This window comes from Bombina bombina, unplaced genomic scaffold (assembly GCF_027579735.1).
Source record: "Bombina bombina isolate aBomBom1 unplaced genomic scaffold, aBomBom1.pri scaffold_1213, whole genome shotgun sequence".
NCBI lineage: Eukaryota > Metazoa > Chordata > Amphibia > Anura > Bombinatoridae > Bombina > Bombina bombina.
Window position 1 is genome coordinate 53,683 of NW_026513109.1, and position 26,932 is coordinate 80,614.

Sequence of the window (26,932 nt, forward strand, 5' to 3'; positions counted from 1 at the left end):
GTTTGAGAGTAAAAGACCAGAGCAGTCGAGTTTGCCTGTGTATTGCAGATTGAAAGTAAAAGACTAGAGCAGTCGAGTTTGCCCGTGTATTGCAGATTGAAAGTAAAAGACTAGAGCAGTGAGTTTGCCCATGTATTGTAGCTGGAAAGTTAAAGACTAGAGCAGTCGAGTTTGCCTGTGTATTGCAACTGGAAAGTAAAAGACTAGAGCAGTCGAGTTTGCCTGTGTATTGCAGCTTGAGAGTAAAAGACTAGAGCAGTCGAGTTTGCCCGTGTATTGCAGCTTGATAGTAAAAAACTACAGCAGTCGAGTTTGCCCGTGTATTGCAGCTTGAAAGTAAAAGACTAGAGCAGTGAGTTTGCCCGTGTATTGCAGCTTGAAAGTAAAAGACTAGAGCAGTCGAGTTTACCCGTGTATTGCAGCTGGAAAGTAAAAGACTAGAGCAGTCGAGTTTGCCCGTGTACTGCAGCTTGAAAGTAAAAGACTAGAGCAGTCGAGTTTGCCCGTGTATTGCAGCTTGAAAGTAAAAGACTAGAGCAGTCGAGTTTGCCCGTGTATTGCAGCTTGAAAGTAAAAGACTAGAGCAGTCGAGTTTGCCCGTGTATTGCAGCTTGAAAGTAAAAGACTAGAGCAGTCGAGTTTGCCCGTGTATTGCAGCTTGAAAGTAAAAGACTAGAGCAGTCGAGTTTGCCCGTGTTATGCAGCTTGAAAGTTAAAGACTAGAGCAGTCGAGTTTGCCTGTGTATTGCAGCTGGAAACTAAAAGACTAGAGCAGTCGAGTTTATCCGTGTATTGCAGCTGGAAAGTAAAAGACTAGAGCAGTCGAGTTTGTCCGTGTATTGCAGCTGGAAAGTAAAAGAATAGAGCAGTCGAGTTTGCCTGTGTATTGCAGCTGGAAAGTAAAAGACTAGAGAAGTCGAGTTTGCCCGTGTATTGCAGCTGGAAAGTAATAGACTAGAACAGTCGAGTTTGCCCATGTATTGCAGCTTGAAAGTAAAAGACTAGAGCAGTCGAGTTTACCCGTGTATTGTAGTTTGAGAGTAAAAGACCAGAGCAGTCGAGTTTGCCTGTGTATTGCAGCTTGAAAGTAAAAGACTAGAGCAGTCGAGTTTGGCCGTGTATTGCAACTGGAAAGTAAAAGACTAGAGCAGTCGAGTTTGCCCGTGTATTGCAGCTGGAAAGTAAAAGACTAGAGCAGTCGAGTTTGCCCGTGTATTGCAGCTTGAAAGTTAAAGACTAGAGCAGTCGAGTTTGCCCGTGTATTGCAGCTTGAGAGTAAAAGACTAGAGCAGTCGAGTTTGCCCGTGTATTGCAGCTTGAGAGTAAAAGACTAGAGCAGTCGAGTTTGCCCGTGTATTGCAGATTGAAAGTAAAAGACTAGAGCAGTCGAGTTTGCCTGTGTATTGCAGATTGAAAGTAAAAGACTAGAGCAGTGAGTTTGCCCATGTATTGTAGCTGGAAAGTTAAAGACTAGAGCAGTCGAGTTTGCCTGTGTATTGCAACTGGAAAGTAAAAGACTAGAGCAGTCGAGTTTGCCCGTTTATTGCAGCTTGAAAGTAAAAGACTAGAGCAGTCGAGTTTGCCATGTATTGCAGCTGGAAAGTAAAAGACTAGAGCAGTCGAGTTTGCCCGTGTATTGCAGCTGAAAAGTAAAAGACTAGAGCAGTTGAGTTTGCCCGTGTATTGCAGCTTGAAAGTAAAAGACTAGAGCAGACGAGTTTGCCCGTGTATTGCAGCTTGAAAGTAAAAGACTAGAGCAGTCGAGTTTGCCCGTGTATTGCAACTGGAAAGTAAAAGACTAGAGCAGTCGAGTTTGCCCATGTATTGCAGCTGGAAAGTAAAAGACTAGAGCAGTCCAGTTTGCCCGTGTATTGCAGCTTGAGAGTAGAAGACTAGAGCATTCCAGTTTGCCCGTGTATTGCAGCTTGAGAGTAAAAGACTAGAGCAGTCGAGTTTGCCCGTGTATTGCAGCTTGAAAGTAAAAGACTAGAGCAGTCGAGTTTGCCCGTGTATTGCAGCTTGAGAGTAAAAGACTAGAGCAGTTGAGTTTTCCCGTGCATTGCAGCTTGAAAGTAAAAGACTAGAGCAGTTGAGTTTGCCCGTGTATTGCAGCTTGAAAGTAAAAGACTAGAGCAGTCGAGTTTGCCCGTGTATTGCAGCTTGAGAGTAAAAGACTAGAGCAGTTGAGTTTTCCCGTGCATTGCAGCTTGAAAGTAAAAGACTAGAGCAGTCGAGTTTGCCCGTGTATTGCAGCTTGAAAGTAAAAGACTAGAGCAGTCGAGTTTGCCCGTGTATTGCAGCTTGAAAGTAAAAGACTAGAGCAGTCGAGTTTGCCCGTGTATTGCAGCTGGAAAGTAAAAGACTAGAGCAGTCGAGTTTGCCCGTGTATTGCAGCTGGAAAGTAAAAGACTAGAGCAGTCGAGTTTGCCCGTGTATTGCACCTGGAAAGTAAAAGACTAGAGCAGTCGAGTTTGCCTGTGTATTGCAGCTTGAAAGTAAAAGACTAGAGCAGTCGAGTTTGTCCATGTATTGCAGCTTGAAAGTAAAAGACTAGAGCAGTCGAGTTTGCCCGTGTATTGTAGCTTGAAAGTAAAAGACTAGAGCAGTCGAGTTTGCCGTGTATTGCAGCTTGAAAGTAAAAGACTAGAGCAGTCGAGTTTGCCCGTGTATTGCAGCTGGAAAGTAAAAGACTAGAGCAGTCGAGTTTGCCCGTGTATTGCAGCTTGAAAGTAAAAGACTAGAGCAGTCGAGTTTGCCCGTGTATTGCAGTTTGAAAGTAAAAGACTAGAGCAGTCGAGTTTGCCCGTGTTTTGCAGCTTGAGAGTAAAAGACTATAGCAGTCGAGTTTGCCCGTGTATTGCAGCTTGAGAGTAAAAGACTAGAGCAGTCGAGTTTGCCCGTTTATTGCAGCTTGAAAGTAAAAGATTAGAGCAGTCGAGTTTGCCCGTGTATTGCAGCTTTATAGTAAAAGACTAGAGCAGTCGAGTTTGTCCGTGTATTGCAGCTTGAAAGTAAAAAACTAGAGCAGGCGAGTTTGCCCGTGCATTGCAGATTGAAAGTAAATGATTAGAGCAGTCGAGTTTGCCCGTGTATTGCAGATTGAAAGTAAAAGACTAGAGCAGTCGAGTTTGCCCGTTTATTGCAGCTTGAAAGTAAAAGACTAGAGCATTCGAGTTTGCCCGTTTATTGCAGCTTGAAAATAAAAGATTAGAGCAGTCGAGTTTGCCCGTGTATTGCAGCTTGAAAGTAAAAGACTAGAGCAGTCGAGTTTGCCCGTTTATTGCAGCTTGAAAATAAAAGACTAGAGCAGTCGAGTTTGCCCGTGTATTGCAGCTTGAAAGTAAAAGACTAGAGCAGTCGAGTTTGCCCGTGTATAGCAGCTGGAAAGTAAAAGACTAGAGCAGTCGAGTTTGCCCGTGTATAGCTGCTTGAAAGTAAAGGACTAGAGCAGTCGAGTTTGCCCGTATATTGCAGCTTGAAAGTAAAAGACTAGAGCAGTCGAGTTTGCCCATGTATTGCAGCTTGAAAGTAAAAGACTAGAGCAGTCGAGTTTGCCCGTGTATTGCAACTGGAAAGTAAAAGACTAGAGCAGTCGAGTTTGCCTGTGTATTGCAACTGGAAAGTAAAAGACTAGAGCAGTCGAGTTTGCCGTGTATAGCAGCTTGAAAGTAAAAGACTAGAGCAGTTGAGTTTGCCCGTGTATTGCAGCTTGAAAGTAAAAGACTAGAGCAGTCGAGTTTGCCCGTGTATTGCAGCTGGAAAGTAAAAGACTAGAGCAGTCGAGTTTGCCCGTGTATTGCAGCTGGAAAGTTAAAGACTAGAGCAGTGAGTTTGCCCGTGTATTGCAGCTGGAAAGTAAAAGACTAGAGCAGTGAGTGTGCCCGTGTATTGCAGCTTGAGAGTAAAAGACTAGAGCAGTCGAGTTTGCCCGTTTATTGCAGCTTGAAAGTAAAAGATTAGAGCAGTCGAGTTTGCCCGTCTATTGCAGCTTGATAGTAAAAGACTAGAGCAGTCGAGTTTGTCCGTGTATTGCAGCTTGAAAGTAAAAAACTAGAGCAGGCAAGTTTGCCCGTGCATTGCAGATTGAAAGTAAATGATTAGAGCAGTCGAGTTTGCCCGTGTATTGCAGATTGAAAGTAAAAGACTAGAGCAGTCGAGTTTGCCCGTGTATTGCAGCTTGAGAGTAAAAGACTAGAGCATTCGAGTTTGCCCGTTTATTGCAGCTTGAAAATAAAAGATTAGAGCAGTCGAGTTTGCCCGTGTATTGCAGCTTGAAAGTAAAAGACTAGAGCAGTCGAGTTTGCCCGTTTATTGCAGCTTGAAAATAAAAGACTAGAGCAGTCGAGTTTGCCTGTGTATTGCAGCTTGAAAGTAAAAGACTAGAGCAGTCGAGTTTGCCTGTGTATTGCAGCTTGAAAGTAAAAGACTAGAGCAGTCGAGTTTGCCGTGTATTGCAGCTTGAGAGTAAAAGACTAGAGCAGTCGAGTTTGCCCGTGTATAGCAGCTGGAAAGTAAAAGACTAGAGCAGTCGAGTTTGCCCGTGTATAGCTGCTTGAAAGTAAAGGACTAGAGCATTCGAGTTTGCCCGTGTATTGCAGCTTGAAAGTAAAAGACTAGAGCAGTCGAGTTTGCCCATGTATTGCAGCTTGAAAGTAAAAGACTAGAGCAGTCGAGTTTGCCCGTGTATTGCAACTGGAAAGTAAAAGACTAGAGCAGTCAAGTTTGCCCGTGTATTGCAACTGGAAAGTAAAAGACTAGAGCAGTCGAGTTTGCCGTGTATAGCAGCTTGAAAGTAAAAGACTAGAGCAGATGAGTTTGCCCGTGTATTGCAGCTTGAAAGTAAAAGACTAGAGCATTCGAGTTTGCCCGTTTATTGCAGCTTGAAAATAAAAGATTAGAGCAGTCGAGTTTGCCCGTGTATTGCAGCTTGAAAGTAAAAGACTAGAGCAGTCGAGTTTGCCCGTTTATTGCAGCTTGAAAATAAAAGACTAGAGCAGTCGAGTTTGCCCGTGTATTGCAGCTTTAAAGTAAAAGACTAGAGCAGTCGAGTTTGCCTGTGTATTGCAGCTTGAAAGTAAAAGACTAGAGCAGTCGAGTTTGCCGTGTATTGCAGCTTGAGAGTAAAAGACTAGAGCAGTCGAGTTTGCCCGTGTATAGCAGCTGGAAAGTAAAAGACTAGAGCAGTCGAGTTTGCCCGTGTATAGCTGCTTGAAAGTAAAGGACTAGAGCAGTCGAGTTTGCCTGTGTATTGCAGCTTGAAAGTAAAAGACTAGAGCAGTCGAGTTTGCCCATGTATTGCAGCTTGAAAGTAAAAGACTAGAGCAGTCGAGTTTGCCCGTGTATTGCAACTGGAAAGTAAAAGACTAGAGCAGTCAAGTTTGCCCGTGTATTGCAACTGGAAAGTAAAAGACTAGAGCAGTCGAGTTTGCCGTGTATAGCAGCTTGAAAGTAAAAGACTAGAGCAGTTGAGTTTGCCCGTGTATTGCAGCTGGAAAGTTAAAGACTAGAGCAGTGAGTTTGCCCGTGTATTGCAGCTGGAAAGTTAAAGACTAGAGCAGTGAGTTTGCCCGTGTATTGCAGCTGGAAAGTAAAAGACTAGAGCAGTGAGTGTGCCCGTGTATTGCAGCTTGAGAGTAAAAGACTAGAGCAGTCGAGTTTGTCCGTGTATAGCAGCTGGAAAGTAAAAGACTAGAGCAGTCGAGTTTGCCCGTGTATAGCAGCTGGAAAGTAAAAGACTAGAGCAGTCGAGTTTGCCCGTGTATAGCAGCTGGAAAGTAAAAGACTAGAGCAGTCGAGTTTGCCCGTATATAGCAGCTGGAAAGTAAAAGACTAGAGCAGTCGAGTTTGCCCGTGTATAGCAGCTGGAAAGTAAAAGACTAGAGCAGTCGAGTTTGCCCGTGTATAGCAGCTGGAAAGTAAAAGACTAGAGCAGTCGAGTTTGCCCGTGTATAGCAGCTGGAAAGTAAAAGACTAGAGCAGTCGAGTTTGCCCGTATATAGCAGCTGGAAAGTAAAAGACTAGAGCAGTCGAGTTTGCCCGTGTATTGCAGCTTGAGAGTAAAAGACTAGAGCAGTCGAGTTTGCCCGTGTATAGCAGCTGGAAAGTAAAAGACTAGAGCAGTCGAGTTTGCTCGTGTATAGCAGCTGGAAAGTAAAAGACTAGAGCAGTCGAGTTTGCCCGTGTATTGCAACTGGAAAGTAAAAGACTAGAGCAGTCGAGTTTGCCGTGTATAGCAGCTTGAAAGTAAAAGACTAGAGCAGTTGAGTTTGCCCGTGTATTGCAGCTTGAAAGTAAAAGACTAGAGCAGTCGAGTTTGCCCGTGTATTGCAGCTGGAAAGTAAAAGACTAGAGCAGTCGAGTTTGCCCGTGTATTGCAGCTGGAAAGTTAAAGACTAGAGCAGTGAGTTTGCCCGTGTATTGCAGCTGGAAAGTAAAAGACTAGAGCAGTGAGTGTGCCCGTGTATTGCAGCTTGAGAGTTAAAGACTAGAGCAGTCGAGTTTGCCCGTGTATAGCAGCTGGAAAGTAAAAGACTAGAGCAGTCGAGTTTGCTCGTGTATAGCAGCTGGAAAGTAAAAGACTAGAGCAGTCGAGTTTGCCCGTGTATAGCAGCTGGAAAGTAAAAGACAAGAGCAGTCGAGTTTGCCCGTATATAGCAGCTGGAAAGTAAAAGACTAGAGCAGTCGAGTTTGCCCGTATATAGCAGCTGGAAAGTAAAAGACTAGAGCAGTCGAGTTTGCCCGTGTATTGCTGCTGGAAAGTAAAAGACTAGAGCAGTCGAGTTTGCCCGTGTATTGCAGCTTGAGAGTAAAAGACTAGAGCAGTCGAGTTTGCCCGTGTATAGCAGCTGGAAAGTAAAAGACTAGAGCAGTCGAGTTTGCTCGTGTATAGCAGCTGGAAAGTAAAAGACTAGAGCAGTCGAGTTTGCACGTGTATAGCAGCTGGAAAGTAAAAGACTAGAGCAGTCGAGTTTGCCCGTGTATAGCAGCTGGAAAGTAAAAGACTAGAGCAGTCGAGTTTGCCCGTGTATAGCAGCTGGAAAGTAAAAGACTAGAGCAGTCGAGTTTGCCCGTATATAGCAGCTGGAAAGTAAAAGACTAGAGCAGTCGAGTTTGCCCGTGTATTGCAGCTTAAAAGTAAAAGACTAGAGCAGTCGAGTTTGCCTGTGTATTGCAGCTGGAAAGTAAAAGACTAGAGCAGTCGAGTTTGCCCGTGTATTGCAGCTTGAGAGTAAAACACTAGAGCAGTCGAGTTTGCCCGTGTATTGCAGCTTGAGAGTAAAAGACTAGAGCAGTCAAGTTTGCCCTTGTATAGCAGCTGGAAAGTAAAAGACTAGAGCAGTCGAGTTTGCCTGTGTATTGCAGCTTGAGAGTAAAAGACTAGAGCAGTCGAGTTTGCCTGTGTATTGCAGCTTGAAAGTAAAAGACTAGAGCAGTCGAGTTTGCCCGTGTATTGCAGCTTGAGAGTAAAAGACTAGAGCAGTCGAGTTTGCCCGTGTATTGCAGCTGGAAAGTAAAAGACTAGAGCAGTCGAGTTTGCCCGTGTATTGCAGCTGGAAAGTAAAAGACTAGATCAGTCGAGTTTACCCGTGTATTGCAGCTTGAGAGTTAAAGACTAGAGCAGTCGAGTTTGCCCGTGTATTGCAGCTGGAAAGTAGAAGACTAGAGCAGTCGAGTTAGCCCGTGTATTGCAGCTTGAGAGTAGAAGACTAGAGCAGTCGAGTTTGCCCGTGTATTGCAGCTTGAGAGTAAAAGACAAGAGCAGTCGAGTTTGCCCGTGTATTGCAGCTTGAGAGTAAAAGACTAGAGCAGTCGAGTTTGCCCGTGTATTGCAGCTTGAGAGTAAAAGAGTAGAGCAGTCGAGTTTGCCCGTGTATTGCAACTGGAAAGTAAAAGACTAGAGCAGTCGAGTTTGCCCGTGTATGGCAGCTTGAAAGTAAAAGACTAGAGCAGTCGAGTTTGCCCGTGTATTGCAACTGGAAAGTAAAAGACTAGAGCAGTCGAGTTTGCCCGTGTATTGCAGCTTGAGAGTAAAAGACTAGAGCAGTCGAGTTTGCCCGTGTATTGCAGCTTGAGAGTAAAAGACTAGAGCAGTCGAGTTTGCCCGTGTATTGCAGCTTGAAAGTAAAAGACTAGAGCAGTCGAGTTTGCCCGTGTATTGCAGATTGAAAGTAAAAGACTAGAGCAGTCGAGTTTGCCCGTGTATTGCAGATTGAAAGTAAAAGACTAGAGCAGTCGAGTTTGCCCATGTATTGCAGATTGAAAGTAAAAGACTAGAGCAGTCGAGTTTGCCTGTGTATTGCAGATTGAAAGTAATAGACTAGAGCAGTCGAGTTTGCCCGTGTATTGCAGCTGGAAAGTAAAAGACTAGAGCAGTCGAGTTTGCCCGTGTATTGCAGCTTGAAAGTAAAAGACTAGAGCAGTCGAGTTTGCCCGTGTATTGCAGCTTGAAAGTAAAAGACTAGAGCAGTCGAGTTTGCCCGTGTATTGCAGCTTGATAGTAAAAGATTTTGAAACTCTAGACATTTACTTTAAACATTACTGATGTTATTGTACAACACTGGTAAATCAGCTATTAAAAGTGGCATTGCCTTTTATACTTGGTATCCTGGTGATTAATTTGTCCCTTTATGAGGTGCTATGCCGTTAAATTGATAAAATCCGTTTAGGTTGCACAAATTCGCCACTTGTAATCTAGCGCTATGTATGTTAAATCACTTCTATTTATTGATGCATGTGCATTTCTATGAAAGTAATAAGTGTTTTAAGCATTTTGACAGAATTTTTCCTCCTTTTAGTTTCTGAGAAAAATAGAGAGAAGTGCAAGAGAAAAACGCTTAAAGATTGCGCCAGATGTTGTTGAGAGAGTTAAGCTACTTCCATAGAGCGTCCTTGTTCATGCCCATTTGCAGAAGAAGGGAAACTCATTTTACAATAAAGGAGACAATACGCTTCACATTTTACAAATACAAATTTCACATCATTTTTTGGATGTGCAGTGTACTTCCTGTGCACTTTCTTGTATTTTTTGTTTTTTTCTGCATTATTTCAATAGAAATTTGAATGTTTCCATAAAATAACATTTTCACTATAGCGGTAAATATGACTAAGCAATACGCATTTTTACTGCACATTTTTTTATTTTAGTATCACATTTAATCATTTTCTATGATTTGTACATTATGATTTTTGTGAGCCTTATTGTAATGTATGCAGTGATTTATATTTTGTGAGATGAAGCACTTAGGGAAAATACTTATGTCGCTCTAAAACACAGGTGTCCTAGCTCACCTTAAATAGAAATAATCGAGTAAAAAATGTGTAAATGTGCCCAAGCTGTAAAGCTTGTAGGTGCGGGACAAAAGTCAGTCACTTTATTTCTAGTAACACAAAGGTTAAATTTGCAATCAAAGATCTTATTAGGTGTCAAGATAAGGGGGTAATATACCTTATACAATGCCTATGTGAGCTACAATACTGTCAGGGTGCCAGGAATCAGACTGAGACGAGAAGTGCAAAAATAATCACACCTTTATTAATAGCAAAAAATAATAAAAAGTCCACAAGTCAAATAACAAGCCAGGAGTCAAAACCAGAGCTGGTAGTCAGACGAGCCGAGTCAGGAGCCAAAGCGAATAGTCAGACGAGCCGGAATCAGGAACAAGGAAAACAGCAGAGTCAGCAACAAGCCAGGGATCAGGAACCAGGAAGGATGTCAGGCAGCCAGGTAATACACAGGAACTCTCACAAACAGGTCTGAGACAACGCAAAGGCAAAGCATACTGAACAGAGGCCCTTTAAATAATAAGTGATGACATCACAATTCTGAGACTGCATCCTGTCTCACATGGATGATGCATACCAGTCTGGCCATAAAAGGGAAGTGCAGGAAGTGAGCAGCATCCCCCACAATGCACCATATTCAGGAAGAGAGGTGAGTAAAATGGCTGCCAGCAGCACATGGCAAACACAACAGGGAAAAAACCCTGACAGTACCCTCCCCTCAACGACCCCCCCCCCCCCGCGGGAGGACAAAAGGCTTATTGGGGAAATGGGCATGGAAGGCACGGAGGAGGGCGGGAGCATGAACATCAGAGGAGGGAACCCAAGAACGCTCCACCGGACCGTAGCCCGTCCAGTGAACCAAATACTGTACATGGCCCCTGGACATACGAGAGTCAATAATGCTGCTGACCTCATGGTTGTCAACAAAGATAAAATGGGGACGAGGCAACACAGTGGTAAACCGATTACAAACCAATGGTTTCAAGAGGGAGACATGAAAAACATTTGAGATGCTCATAGCAGGAGGTAAGTCAAGAGCGTAGGCCACAGGATTAACCCGTCGGAGTATTCGAAAAGGACCAACATAACAGGGAGCCAATTTATTGGAAGGCACATGAAGTTCAAGTTGCGGGAGGACAGCCAAACTCTCTCACCAACCTGGTAGGAAGGTGCGGGCAGACGCCTACTATCAGCCTGGAACTTTTGTCGCTGCATAGAACGATGAAGGCAATCCTGAATCTGCACCCACGTGGAACGGAGTTGCCGGAGATGCTCCTCCAAAGCCGGAATACCCGGAGACGAATGAATCGGGTACAAGGATGGTTGAAACCCATAATTCGCCATGAACGGGGATAACTTGGAGGAAGCATTAATAGCACTATTATGAGCAAACTCTGCCCAAGGTAACAGTTCAGACCAATTATTGTGGTGATCTGAGACATAGCAATGGAGGAACTGTTCCAGAGTTTGATCAGACCGTTCCACAGCCCCATTGGATTGAGGGTGATATGCTGAGGAGAAGAAAAGCTGGATCCCCATTGGAGCACAAAAGGAATGCCAAAATCTGGAGACAAACTGGCTACCCCGGTCTGACACTATCTCCTTGGGTAATCTATGTAAACGGAAGACCTCCCGGGCAAAAATTGAAGCAAGCTCCTGAGCGGTAGGCAGCTTCATCAAGGGAATGCAATGTGACATTTTAGAAAAATGGTCAACCACCATAAGGATAAAAGTATTGCCACTGGAAACATGGAGTTCGACAATAAAGTCCATGGAAAGATGTGTCCAAGGACGCTCACCATTAACAATATGTTGAAGAAGACCCACTGGAAGACGTCGAGGAGTCTTATTCTGTGCACAAACTGAGCAGGAGGCAACATACGCAGCAACATCAGAACGAAGACCTGGCCACCAGAATTGTCGAGTGACAGACCAAATCATTTGGTTCTTGCCTGGGTGACCTGCGGCTTTAGGATAGTGGTAAGTGTGCAAAGTTTAGTTCGAAGATTCTCAGGAACAAAACACTTACCACTAGGTTTCTCAGGAGGTGCATTGTTTTGTGCAGCCAGGATCTCCTCCCCCAAGGGAGAAGTCAAATTAGTACGTATGGTAGTCAAAATATGGTCAGGAGGTATAACAGGAGTAGGTACAGACTCCTCCTTGGACAGAGGCGAAAATTGTCGAGAGAGGGCATCAGCCCTAACATTCTTACTACCAGGCAGGTAGGAGACCACAAAATTAAACCGAGACAAATATAGCGCCCATCTGGCCTGTCGGGGCGACAAACGTTTTGCTTCAGATAGATAAGTTAAATTCTTGTGGTCAGTAAGAATGAGCACTGGCACGCTAGTACCCTCGAGAAGATGCCTCCATTCCTTAAGTGCCAAAATTATGGCCAGTAATTCCCTGTCGCCAATTTCATAATTGCACTCCTCTGGAGACAATTTCTTAGAGAAGAAACCACACGGATGCAAGGAACTGTCAGGCGTGGGACGTTGAGACAAGAATGAAAGGCAGGACAGGGTTAGGATGAGCCAGAACTGGAGCGGCAGCAAAGGCAGTCTTAAGACTATCAAAGGCCTTAATGGCAGTAGATGACCAATGGAGTGGATCATTCTCTTTACGGGTCATGTCTGTAATAGGTTTGACCAAGGAAGAAAAGTTTTTAATAAACTTACTATAGTAATTGGCGAACCCCAAAAAACGTTGAATAGACCGAAGACCAACTGGGCGAGGCCACTGCAGAACTGCAGATAACTTGTCAGGAGGATCCATGGAGAACCCTGCAACGTAGATAACATAACCTAGGAAGGTTACTTGAGTCTGGTGGAACTCACATTTCTCGAGTTTACAAAACAGACCATTCTCACATAGTCTCTGAAGAACCCGTGTAACATCAGAACGATGAGCCTCAAGTGTGGGTGAGTGTATGAGGATGTCGTCTAAGTACACCACAACACACTGTTGCAACATATCGCGTAGGACATCATTTAATAAATTCCGGAAAAACAGCAGGAGCATTACATAGGCCAAAGGGCCTTACAAGATAATCATAATGCCCGCTCCTGGTGTTAAATGCTGTTTTCCATTTGTGGCCCTCCTTAATCCTAACGAGATTGTACGCTCCTCTCAAATCAAGTTTAGTAAAGACCGTAGCTCCCTTGAGGCGGTCAAAGAGTTCCGTAATAAGCGGAATAGGGTAAGCATTCTTAATGGTAAGACGATAAAGACTTCTATAATCGATACATGGTCTTAACACCCTTTTTCTTCACAAAGAAGAAGCCAGCCCCTGCAGGAAAGCAGGATTTGTGGATGATCCCCCGCGACAGAGCATCGGCAACATACTCCTCCATAGCACAATTCTCTGCAACAGACAGAGGGTGCACCCGGCCCCGAGGAGGAATGGCTCTGAGTTGCAGGTCTATGGCACAATCGTAAGACCGGTGAGGAGGCAACGTACTGGCACACACCTTGTCAAACACGTCTAGGAATTTTCGGTACTCCTCTGGCAATTGAGATACCGAAGAAGTGCACAAGACTTTAACTGGTTTCCGAAGACAAGTGGAAATACATTGCGGGGACCACGACAACATTTCGGACCTGCGCCAGTCGAGACTGGGATTGTGCTTTTGGAGCCAGGGATAACCCAGAACAACTGGAAAATGCGGAGAGTTTATCACCTGGAACTGGAGAGATTCAAAATGGAGAGCCCCAACAGCAATGGACAATGGAGCAGTTTCGTGAGTAACGAGTGCGGGCTGAAGGGGCCTGCCATCAATGGCCTCAATAGCAAGCGGTATGGACCGAGGCAAAACAGTAATGGAGTGCTTTGATACAAAAGCACTGTCAATGAAATAGCCCGCAGCACCGGAGTCAACAAGAGCCTGAGTAACTATGGAGGAGTCCACCCAGGAAAGGACAACCGTGACCAAAGGTTTCTCCTTAAGTGGTTCCGGGGATGAGGATAAACCACCCAAGGTCTGCCCCCAACAGGACCTTAGGTGTGAGCGTTTCCTGGCCGTGTAGGACAAGACTTCAAAAGGTGACCCTGTAACCCACAATAGAGGCAGAGCCCCTTACTCCTCCTAAAGGCCCTCACCGCCGTGGAGAGACGCGTGAATCCCAGCTGCATCGGCTCAGCAGTACCTGGTGACTCGGGACCAGGAGGCATGGGAGGAGAGGGAGGCATGGGTGGGAACGAACACGTAGGAGACAACGTAACAGGAGGCTTACGCAAGCGCTCCTTGAAAGAGGGCCTCTCTCTGAGTCTGATGTCAATTAGGATCAAAAAAGACACCAATGCCTCGAGATCCTCTGGTAAATCTCTGGCAGCAACTTCGTCTTTAATCGCATCAGAGAGCCCATGAACGAAGGCGGCAACAAGGGCTTCATTGTTCCAACCTACCTCTGCGGCAAGTGTACGGAACTCAATAGCATACTGAGCAACAGATCTTGTACCTTGCTGAAACGACACGAGTCGTTTAGCAGCAGAGGAGGAGCGAGCAGGAACATCAAATAACCTTCGAAAGGAGGCCACAAATTCAGGGTAATTTGAAATCACAGGTTTATTAGTCTCCCACAAGGGATTAGCCCAGGCAAGAGCTGTGTCAGAGAGTAACGAGATTAGAAATCCCACCTTAGCTCTGTCAGAGGGAAACGCCTGAGGTAACATCTCTAAGTAAATGCCCACCTGGTTCAAAAACCCTCTTCACTGAATAGGATTGCCTCCATATCGCTGAGGTAGAGGTGCAGAACCGGACATGCTCCTGGTAGGCATAGGTGCAGCAGCGGAAACAGGAGCAGCCATAACTTGCGGAACACTTTGGTCCAAATGTGCAGTGCGAGTCAGCAGGGTTTGCAGGGCTAGTGCAAATTGATCCAAGTGGGGATCCTGTTCATCCATCCTGGAAATGATGGCAGGTAAAGGTGGATTATTAGCACCATCAGGATTCATGGCCTTTGCGTAATGTCAGGGTGCCAGGAATCAGACTGGGACGAGAAGTGCAAAAATAATCACACCTTTATTAATAGCAAAAAATAATAAAAAGTCCACAAGTCAAATAACAAGCCAGGAGTCAAAACAAGAGCTGGTAGTCAGACGAGCCGAATCAGGAACAAGGAAAACAGCAGAGTCAGGAACAAGCCAGGGATCAGGAACCAGGAAGGATGTCAGGCAGCCAGGTAATACACAGGAGCTCTCACAAACAGGTCTGAGACAGTGCAAAGGCAAAGCATACTGAACAGAGGCCCTTTAAATAATAAGTGATGACATCACAATTCTGAGACTGCATCCTGTCTCACATGGATGATGCACACCAGTCTGGCCATAAAAGTGCAGGAATTGAGCAGCATCCCCCACACTGCACCATAGTCAGGAAGAGAGGTGAGTAAAATGGCTGCCAGCAGCACATGGCAAACACAACAGGGAAAAAACCCTGACAAATACATTGGGCAAACATTGAGGCAAAAACCTACTTCTAATTGACAAAACAATGTAAAAACACCACTTTATAAGCACTTCACACTTAAACACCAAGGCAATGTGAAAAGTCTCAAGTATTTAGGAATACAGAAAATAAAAAATAACTGGAGATGAGGTGAGCACGAAAAAAGACTCCTTGTTGCTGAACCAAAATGGATATTTAATCTAGACTGTCTTTATCCTAAAGGTCTAAATCATAAGGAAGATCTAGCACACCTTCTAAATATCAACATCTGACTAAGACCATTAACGGCAAACCATAATTCTAAAAGTGTATATAATGCTATACACATAGACAGACATGCTTTTTGGTAGATCTATTTTTAGATCTATTTGCACTGTACCTCCTCAATAGTGTAAACACTATATTTACATATCGCCTGCTCACTAGTGAGTGACAAACATAACACTGTTTGAGGCTTGATGTATGTTTCCACTAAGATCATATACCTGAACCACATAACGTCTATATCTCTCTATATCTCTCTTCTTGCTCTTCACACGTCAATTCTGGACAATCCATGCAGCGACCAAATAAAGGTGTTAGACTAACAACATATTTTCTAAGATGTGGGAAGTTATCGATCGAATCAAATAGTCCTCCGAAGCTGTATGACCAAGTATATATAATATATACATATGAAATATAATAAAACTCTTTGAGGTTCCACCACTACATATTCATAACCTAAACTTCACTCATTTAGGAATGAATTATGTAATTTTAGTTAGGTAATCTATATAATTTCGGATATGCACATGCCAAGGAAATAATATGCGTTATAGAAGGTGTCACTATTGATAAACCATCACTAACATCATATGTGATCTTAATGTCTTTACTTTTATTCATCTACATATATATCCATCTTTCTATATGGTTATATCTATATATCTAGTTTTATATGTGTGTTCACACTAATTCTACTAGATTCCATAAGTATTATCAGGTGCATTCTATATAGAAATAAGTTATATTACTTATTGACTTGGATAATATTATAAGTTGTAGACTTATCTACATATGGTAATCTTGGTTATTAATGTTCTTAATGCTATGTACCACACATACCCTTGATGATGTACGCAAATAAAGAAATATATGCCAGAGAAATCCAATATCCCCGGGGCAAACTAAAATTTAAAAAATTGGAATAATACAAAACGATACCAACAAGCTCAAAATGTTGTTTAATATTAGCCTTTATATTTGTCCATTTCACCAAATGTGACAATATATATAGCAGGTACCACTGAATATTCATATGTTCTTTTTATATCCTTTATGAGTTTAAGATGTTAATAGTGGTATTCAATCACTGGCAACACATACATAAACCGAATGAAGAACTGTGTGTCATGTTTCTATGGCAACATAATAATAAACGAAATGGACGTACAAAATAGGAAAGTCCATCTGACATACAAAATAGCACAATATTTAATATACACAAAGCCTTATTGAATTTTGGATTTACCAATATTGCGCAGAAACAGATTTATTTATGGCACAGCGATATTAGATGTATCTACACGGAAGTGACGTTGAGATAAACATCACTTCCGGTTTGCTCCAACATTAATGTGGATTTGGGTCATATACTCCGTATAAACAAAACGGAATTAAAGAAGTACTTTTCTGAGAATGACCCTCCAATATATTTAATACACACAAAGCCTTATTGAATTTTGGATTTACCAATATTGCGCAGAAACAGATTTATTTATGGCACAGCGATATTAGATATATCTACACGGAAGTGACGTTGAGATAAAAATCACTTCCAGTTTGCTCCAACATTAACGTGGACTTGGGCCATATACTCCGTATAAACAAAAGGAATTAAAGAAGAAGTACTCCTCTGAGAATGACCATCTAATATATTTAACAGCAGCTATACATTCATTAGTTATATATAAACCAAACGGTTTGTTAATTTGTCACGTATACATGGAAGCGATGCCGATATACGACGTCACTTCCGGTAGTCAACACAAACCCATAGGAGGGGGACTAGATTAACGTTACACAGGAAGGTGTAAATTTTGGCGCCTAAACACTACAGGAAGTAAAGATTCAATACATCATCACAGACACTATATAAGGCCACAAGGCATTACCAATACTTCAGTCTTGATAAAGGCCCAATATTAAGGGCCGAAACGCGTCAACAGTCTTGGTAAGCCTTATTTCATTTTTTGACTATTGTTTTTTAGCTATATTGCACTATTTTGCTATATGTTTTACAGGTCACTAGCAAGATAGCACGATTCACCACCTAAGAAGAATTCACTATCTCACAGAGGGATTTATTTAAGGATAAAACACTCACAAATACTTTATTTCTGACATCGCCCAACTCCCCATTGATTCACTTTTTCTATTTTTTTATTTTTTCATCTTTGACATTTTTGTGTTTTTGGGGATTTTTTCACTTCACTATTTTTATATTTTTATATATTTTTTTATATTTTTTTATATTTTGCATATATTTTTTCTGTTTTCCAATATCTCTTTTACACTTTTGGAGGATTTCTGCATTTTATATATATTTTTTATATTCGGACTGTTATCACCACCCCTTTTGGATTACTTCACCACTGGTACACTTCATACTTTTTGAACGGGACCATAGACGATTATTTTTGCTCTTGAGGTGCACCTTATAGAGTTCTGAATATTTTAGTGGACTTTTCATTTGTTTTATACTTATCTTATTGTATATTGTACCTACTCATATATATGCTTTTTATTGTACCCATTCCCTTAACTAGGGTTTTATAGTTACCTATTACCATTAGTTTTTATTATTAAAATTCCCTTTTTTAACACATCACATCTTTTGGTGCTCTTTACACATTTTTTACTCTACCTTATTGTAATGTATGCATCGCCTTCAGGTACGCAGCAAACACCCCTATACGACAAAAACTGTTCTCAAGGTAACAACTGCTTATATTTAATTAAAGGGCTTTATAGTACTAACAAGATTTCTTACAGACTGTAACAAGCCTAGAGAGCTATAGATCATTGGGCATTAAGAGATGTTATAGGCCTGGGAGGTGTGTGCATAGATCATTGTCATTAAGAGATGTTATAGGCCTGGGAGGTGCGTGCATAGATCATTGTCATTAAGAAATGTTATAGACCTGGGAGGTGCGTGTATAGATCATTGTCATTAAGAGGTGTTATAGGCCTGGGAGGTGCGTGCATAGATCATTGTCATTAAGAGATGTTATAGGCCTGGGAGGTGCGTGCATAGATCATTGTCATTAAGAGATGTTATAGACCTGGGAGGTCCGTGCATAGATTGTTGTCATTAAGAGATGTTATAGACCTGGGAGGTGCGTGCATAGATCGTTGTCATTAAGAGATGCTATAGACCTGGGAGGTGCGTGCATAGATCATTGTCGTTAAGAGATGTTATAGGTCTCGGAGGTGCGTGCATAGGTTATTGTCATTAAGAGATGTTATAGATCTGGGAGGTGCGTGCATAGATCATTGTCATTAAGAGATGTTATAGACCTGGGAGGTGCGTGCATAGATCATTGTCATTAAGAGATGTTATAGGCCTGGGAGGTGCGTGCATAGGTTATTGTCATTAAGAGATGTTATAGGCCTGGGAGGTGCATGCATAGATCGTTGTCATTAAGAGATGTTATAGGCCTGGGAGGTGCATGCATAGATCATTGTCATTAAGAGATGTTATAGGCCTGGGAGGTGCGTGCATAGATCATTGTCATTAAAAGATGTTATAGACCTGGGAGGTGCGTGCATAGATCATTGTGATTAAGATATGTTAAAGGCCTGGGAGGTGTGTGCATGGATCATTGTCATTAAGAGATGTTATAGGCCTGGGAGGTGCATGCATAGATCATTGTCATTAAGATATGTTTTAGACCTGAGAGGTGAGTGCATAGATCATTGTCATTAATAGATGTTATAGGCCTGGGAGGTGCGTGCATAGGTTATTGTCATTAAGAGATGTTATAGGCCTGGGAGGTGCATGCATAGATCGTTGTCATTAAGAGATGTTATAGGCCTGGGAGGTGCGTGCATAGATCATTGTCATTAAGAGATGTTATAGGCCTGGGAGGTGCGTGCATAGATCATTGTCATTAAGATATGTTATAGGCCTGGGAGGTGCGTGTATAGATCATTGTCATTAAGAGATGTTATAGACCTGGGAGGTGCGTGTATAGATCATTGTTATTAAGAGATGTTATAGGCCTGGGAGGTTCGTGCATAGATCATTGTCATTAAGAGATGCTATAGACCTGGGAGGTGCGTGTACAAATCATTGTCATTAAGAGATGTTATAGGCCTGGGAGGTGCGTGCATAGATCGTTGTCATTAAGAGAAGTTATAGGCCTGGGAGGTGCGTGCATAGATCGTTGTCATTAATAGATGTTATAGGCCTGGGAGGTGCGTGCATAGATCGTTGTCATTAAGAGATGTTATAGGCCTGGGAGGTACGTGCAGAGATAGTTGTCATTAAGAGATGTTATAGGCCTGGGAGGTGCATGCATAGATAATTGTCATTAAGAGATGTTATAGGCATGGGAGGTGCGTGCAGAGATCATTGTCATTAAGAGATGTTGTAGATCTGGGAGGTGCGTGCATAGATAATTGTCATTAAGAGATGTTATAGGCCTGGGAGATGCGTGCATAGATCATTGTCATTAAGAGATGTTATATACCTGGGAGGTGCGTGCATAGATCATTGTCATTAAGAGATGTTATAGACCTGGGAGGTGCGTGTAAAGATCATTGTCATTAAGAAATGTTATAGGCCTGGGAGATGCGTGCATAGATCATTGTCATTAAGAGATGTTATAGACCTGGGAGGTGCGTGCATAGATCATTGTCATTAAGAGATGTTATAGACCTGGGAGGTGCGTGTAAAGATCATTGTCATTAAGAAATGTTATAGGCCTGGGAGATGCGTGCATAGATCATTGTCATTTAGAGATGTTATAGGCCTGGGAGGTGTGTGCATAGATCGTTGTCATTAAGAGATGTTATAGGCCAGGGAGGTGCGTGCATAGATCGTTGTCATTAAGAGATGTTATAGGCCTGGGAGGTACGTGCATAGATCGTTGTCATTAAGAGATGTTATAGGCCTGGGAGGTGCATGCATAGATCATTGTCATTAAGAGATGTTGTAGGTCTGGGAGGTGCGTGCATAGATCATTGTCATTAAGAGATGTTATAGGCCTGGGAGATGCGTGCATAGATCATTGTCATTAAGAGATGTTATAGACCTGGGAGGTGCGTGCATAGATCATTGTCATTAAGAGATGTTATAGACCTGGGAGGTGCGTGTAAAGATTATTGTCATTAAGAAATGTTATAGGCCTGGGAGATGCGTGCATAGATCATTGTCATTTAGAGATGTTATAGACCTGGGAGGTGCGTACATAGATCATTGTCATTAAGAGATGTTATAGACCTGGGAGGTGCGTGCATAGATCATTGTCATTAAGAGATGTTGTAGGCCTGGGAGGTGTGTGCATAGATCGTTGTCATTAAGAGATGTTATAGGCCAGGGAGGTGCGTGCATAGATCGTTGTCATTAAGAGATGTTATAGGCCTGGGAGGTACGTGCATAGATCATTGTCATTAATAGATGTTATAGGCCTGTGAGGTGCGTGCATAGATCATTGTCATTAAGAGATGTTATAGGCCTGGGAGGTGCGTGCATAGATCGTTGTCATTAAGAGATGTTATAGGCCTGGGAGGTGCATGCATAGATCATTGTCATTAAAAGATGTTATAGGCCTGGGAGGTGCGTGCATAGATCATTCTCATTAAGAGATGTTATAGGCCTGGGAGTTGCATGCTTAGATCATTGGGCATTAAGAGATGTTATAGGCCTGGGAGGTGCGTGCATAGATCATTCTCATTAATAGATGTTATAGGCCTGGGAGGTGAGTGCATAGATCATTGTCATTTAGAGATGTTATTGGCCTGGGAGGTGAGTGCATAGATCATTGGGCATTAAGAGATGTTATAGGCCTGGGAGGTGCATGCATAGATCATTGTCATTAAGATATGTTTGAGGCCTGGGAGGTGCGTACACAGATCATTGTCATTAAGAGATGTTATAGGCCTGGGAGGTGCGTGCATAGATCATTGTCATTAAGAGATGTTTTAGACCTGGGAGGTTCGTGCATAGATCATTGTCATTAAGAGATGTTATAGGCCTGAGAGGTGTGTGCATAGATCATTGTCATTAAGAGATGCTATAGGCCTGAGAGGTGCGTGCATAGATCATTGTCATTAAGAGGTGTTATAGGCCTGGGAGGTGCGTGCATAGATCATTGTCATTAAGAGATGTTATAGACCTGGGAGGTGCGTGTATAGATCATTGTCATTAATAGATGTTATAGTCCTGGGAGGTGCGTGCATAGGTTATTGTCATTAAGAGATGTTATAAGCCTGGGAGGTGCATGCATAGATCGTTGTCATTAAGAGATGTTATAGGCCTGGGAGGTACGTGCATAGATCATTGTCATTAAGAGATGTTATAGGCCTGGGAGGTGGGTGCATAGATCATTGTCATTAAGAGATGTTATAGACCTGGGAGGTGCATGCATAGATCATTGTCATTAAGAGATGTTATAGGCCTGGGAGGTGCGTGCATAGATCATTGTCATTAAGAGATGTTATAGGCCTGGGAGGTGCTTGCATAGATCATTGTCATTAAGAGATGTTATAGACCTGGGAGGTGCGTGCATAGATCATTGTCATTAAGAGATGTTATAGACCTGGGAGGTGCGTGCATTGATCATTGTCATTAAGAGATGTTATAGGCCTGGGAGGTGTGTGCATAGATCATTGTCATTAAGAGATGTTATAGGCCTGGGAGATGCGTGCATAGATCATTGTCATTAAGAGATGTTGTAGGTCTGGGAGGTGCGTGCATAGATCATTGTCATTAAGAGATGTTATAGGCCTGGGAGGTGCGTGCATAGATCATTGTCATTAAGAGATGCTATAGGCCTGGGAGGTGCATGCATAGATCATTGTTATTAAGAGATGCTATAGAACTGGGAGGTGTGTGCATAGATCATTGTCATTAAGAGATGCTATAGGCCTGGGAGGTGCGTGCATAGATCATTGTCATATATAGACCTAGGAGGTGCGTGCATACATCATTGTCATTAAGAGATGTTATAGACCTGGGAGGTGCATGCATAGATCATTGTCATTAAGAGATGTTATAGGCCTGGGAGGTGCGTGCATAGATCATTGTCATTAAGAGATGTTATAGGCCTGGGAGGTGCGTGCATAGATCATTGTCCTTAAGAGATGTTATAGACCTGGGAGGTGCGTGCATAGATCATTGTCATTAAGAGATGTTATAGGCCTGGGAGGTGCGTCCATAGATCATTGTCATTAAGAGATGTTATAGGTCTGGGAGGTGCGTGCATAGATCATTGTCATTAAGAGATGCTATAGGTCTGGGAGGTGCGTGCATAGATCATTGTCATTAAGAGATGTTATAGACCTGGGAGGTGCGTGCATAGATCATTGTCATTAAGAGATGTTATAGGCCTGGGAGGTGCGTGCATAGATCATTGTCATTAAGAGATGTTATAGGCCTGGGAGGTGCGTGCATAGATCATTGTCATTAAGAGATGTTGTAGGTCTGAGAGGTGCGTGCATAGATCATTGTCATTAAGAGATGTTATAGGCCTGGGAGGTGCGTGCATAGATCATTGTCATTAAGAGATGTTGTAGGTCTGGGAGGTATGTGCATAGATCATTGTCATTAAGAGATGTTATAGGCCTGGGAGGTGCGTGCATAGATCATTGTCATATATAGACCTGGGAGGTGCGTGCATACATCATTGTCATTAAGAGATGTTATAGGCCTGAGATGTGCGTGTATAGATCATTGTCATTAAGAGATGTTAGAGGCCTGAGAATTGCGTGCATAAATCATTGTCATTAAGATATTTTATAGGCCTGGGAGGTGCGTGCATAGATCATTGTCATTAAGAGATGTTATAGGCCTGAGAGGTGCGTGCATAGATCATTGTCATTAAGAGATGTTATAGGCCTGGGAGGTGCGTGCATAGATCATTGTCATTAAGAGATGTTATAGGCCTGAGAGGTGTGTGCATAGATCATTGTCATTAAGAGATGTTATAGGCCTGGGAGGTGCGTGCATAGATCATTGTCATTAAGAGATGTTATAGACCTGGGAGGTGCGTGCATAGATCATTGTCATTAACAGATGTTATAGACCTGGGAGGTGCGTGCATAGATCATTGTCATTAAGAGATGTTATAGGCCTGAGAGGTGTGTGCATAGATCATTGTCATTAAGAGATGTTATAGACCTGGGAGGTGCGTGCATAGATCATTGTCATTAAGAGATGTTATAGGCCTGAGAGGTGGGTGCATAGATCATTGTCATTAAGAGATGTTATAGACCTGGGAGGTGCGTGCATAGATCATTGTCATTAAGAGATGTTATAGGCCTGAGAGGTGTGTGCTTAGATCATTGTCATTAAGAGATGTTATAGGCCTGGGAGGTGCGTGCATAGATCATTGTCATTAACAGATGTTATAGACCTGGGAGGTGCGTGCATAGATCATTGTCATTAAGAGATGTTATAGGCCTTGGAGGTGCGTGCATAGATCATTGTCATTAACAGATGTTATAGACCTGGGAGGTGCGTGCATAGATCATTGTCATTAACAGATGTTATAGACCTGGGAGGTGCGTGCATAGATCATTGTCATTAAGAGATGTTATAGGCCTTGGAGGTGCGTGCATAGATCATTGTCATTAACAGATGTTATAGACCTGGGAGGTGCGTGCATAGATCATTGTCATTAAGAGATGTTATAGGCCTGAGAGGTGCGTGTATAGATCATTGTCATTAAGAGATGTTATAGGCCTGGGATGTGCGTGCATTGTACTAATCTATTATTTCCTATCAACCTATTACCTGGTATAAGTTCTTCATCCCGGCAGTCATACAGCATCCCTAGGGAGAATGGGAGCCCTAGTGCCGGCATTTCTATTGTCGTCTTGCTTGCTGAGAGATCCATGATCTGTAACAATAGTCAGAAATAAAAAAAACTTACAATACAGAGTTACAGGAGTGAGCAAAAACAATGGGCACATATATGAATGAGAGGCTGTGGTTATTTGTGTGTTTATATTGGCATTTGTGCATGTGTAGATATGCATGCATATTTGCATGTGTTTGTGTGCTCATTTATTTATGTATGTGTATGTACGTATCTTTGTGTGTGTGCACAGAATGGGAATATGTGTATCTGTGTATATATATATATATATATATATACTGTATGTGTATGTGTGTTTGTATATGTGTGTTTATGTATTTATGTACAGTATATATAAAAAGTCTACACACCCAAATGTCAGGTTTCTGTGATGTAAAAAAATGAGACAAAGATAAATAATTTCTGAACTTTTTCCACCTTTAATGTGATCTATAAACTGTACAACTCAATTGAAAAACAAACTGAAACTTCTAGGTAAAGGGAAATAAAAATAAAATAAAATAATATGGTTGCATAAGTGTGCACACCCTTTTATAACTGGGGATGTAAGATGAGATACAGGATACTCACAAACGTGAAGGCACTCTCTTGTGCCTGTAGGGGCAGGCTGGTATTTTAACAGCAAACCAGCTGGCTGTACCAAGGGATCCCCGTCAGGATATCCTACAGTTGTGGTGGATCTCACAACAGCAACCCTTAACTAGGTTACTTCCAGCAAAAAAGGAAAATGTGTCCAGAGGGGAGGAAGGCTAAACAGCCTTATGGTTACTGGCAAGGGAAATGCCACACGAACACCAGATTTGTTAAAAAAGTTTCAAGTATTTTATTTTTCAAAAGATAAAAAATACCATCAGTAACAAATTACAGCTGGGTGTGTTATATGGCAAGTCTCCTTGTATATGCAGAGATAATAGCGACGCGTTTCTCAGGGAAGACCCTGTTTCATCAGGCTTGTATACTCTAAAACAGTTTAAATCCCCTTTATATAGGGATCAGTAACCATATGTTTGCAATAAACCCTCCCCTTCCTTAACATCAACCAATAAAACCTTTCCTTTCCAAAAACTCCCACTTGTTGCCTTAATTAGAAGTTTATTATAATTTTTTCTTATGTACTATGTTCACTTGATAAGGAATCCATGAGCAATAACCCTAATGTGGTTGTCTGTGAAATTAAATCTAAATAATGATGTGTCGATTATGAGATCGTTATAAGTGTGTAAATGTAAACAAACTCCGTAGGTAATCGTTCCTTGACCAATTGTAAGCCATCTTAAGGGGGCTTGTGTAATTTGAGGCATCTAATTGGTTTATGTGCTCCTAGTCTGATGACTGCAAGTACCATCATGCCTCTGTGCCGGAACTACAAGGAAAATGTGTCTGCATGATTGCATGTTATTCTCTAACCGGCTAATCTAAATGACTACAAGTACCATCATGCTTCTACATTCTATACCAGAAGTACCCAGATAATGTGTCCGCGTGACTGTTACTTTGTAGTCCTTTTGTTCCTGGAGGGGGCTTGTACTTATTGATCCATTTAATTGGTTAGTGTCACGTTACAATGAACTGTAGCTGCCATCTTGCTCTGATTAACTACAATTACCATCATGCTTCTGTGTGTCATATCAAAAACGCTCTCTGATTGTCTATTGGACATTCACTTAAAGTTTCCCCACGAAAGCGCATTGGGTCAACTTATAATACTTTTGCAGATGAACATATTGCGCTCCCCAATATGATAGTGGGGGCACCAAAAAAGATAATAAATTGTATATATAAACAAAAAAATAGTTACTGTAAAACTCAATATTCTCTCATGTTAATGTGGTGACAAAAAAATAAATAAATGTAAAGTGCTATAGATAACTAAACTATACTATACTCACCCTATATGATTGTAACTAAAAACTCTCACAGATTTATGACATGAATATATAATGTCAGTGCGCATTGATTTGTAATAGAAGTGACTTATTACAAATCAATGCGCACTGACATTATATATTCATGTCATAAATCTGTGAGAGTTTTTAGTTACAATCATATAGGGTGAGTATAGTATAGTTTAGTTATCTATAGCACTTTACATTTATTTATTTTTTTGTCACCACATTAACATGAGAGAATATTGAGTTTTACAGTAACTATTTTTTTGTTTATATATACAATTTATTATCTTTTTTGGTGCCCCCACTATCATATTGGGGAGCGCAATATGTTCATCTGCAAAAGTATTATAAGTTGACCCAATGCGCTTTCGTGGGGAAACTTTAAGTGAATGTCCAATAGACAATCAGAGAGCGTTTTTGATATGACACACAGAAGCATGATGGTAATTGTAGTTAATCAGAGCAAGATGGCAGCTACAGTTCATTGTAACGTGACACTAACCAATTAAATGGATCAATAAGTACAAGCCCCCTCCAGGAACAAAAGGACTACAAAGTAACAGTCACGCGGACACATTATCCGGGTACTTCCGGTATAGAATGTAGAAGCATGATGGTACTTGTAGTCATTTAGATTAGCCGGTTAGAGAATAACATGCAATCATGCAGACACATTTTCCTTGTAGTTCCGGCACAGAGGCATGATGGTACTTGCAGTCATCAGACTAGGAGCACATAAACCAATTAGATGCCTCAAATTACACAAGCCCCCTTAAGATGGCTTACAATTGGTCAAGGAACGATTACCTACGGAGTTTGTTTACATTTACACACTTATAACGATCTCATAATCGAAACATCATTATTTAGATTTAATTTCACAGACAACCACATTAGGGTTATTGCTCATGGATTCCTTATCAAGTGAACATAGTACATAAGAAAACATTATAATAAACTTCTAATTAAGGCAACAAGTGGGAGTTTTTGGAAAGGAAAGGTTTTATTGGTTGATGTTAAGGAAGGGGAGGGTTTATTGCAAACATATGGTTACTGATCCCTATATAAAGGGGATTTAAACTGTTTTAGAGTATACAAGCCTGATGAAACAGGGTCTTCCCTGAGAAACGCGTCGCTATTATCTCTGCATATACAAGGAGACTTGCCATATAACACACCCAGCTGTAATTTGTTACTGATGGTATTTTTTATCTTTTGAAAAATA

The 26,932-nt window shown here is 42.0% G+C and overlaps 1 protein-coding gene across 1 annotated transcript in view; it reads right to left on the reverse strand.

Moving 5' to 3' along the window:
- The window catches only part of LOC128644712 (uncharacterized), a gene marked incomplete at both ends in the record, with an annotated part of 39,379 nt that extends 15,543 nt beyond the window's left edge, over positions 1 to 23,836 (reverse strand). The window contains one exon of the mRNA XM_053697228.1: positions 23,731 to 23,836. Coding sequence (XP_053553203.1) covers positions 23,731 to 23,836 — 106 coding nt within the window. The remainder of the gene's footprint in view (positions 1 to 23,730) is intronic.
- Positions 23,837 to 26,932: the final 3,096 nt, after the last annotated feature.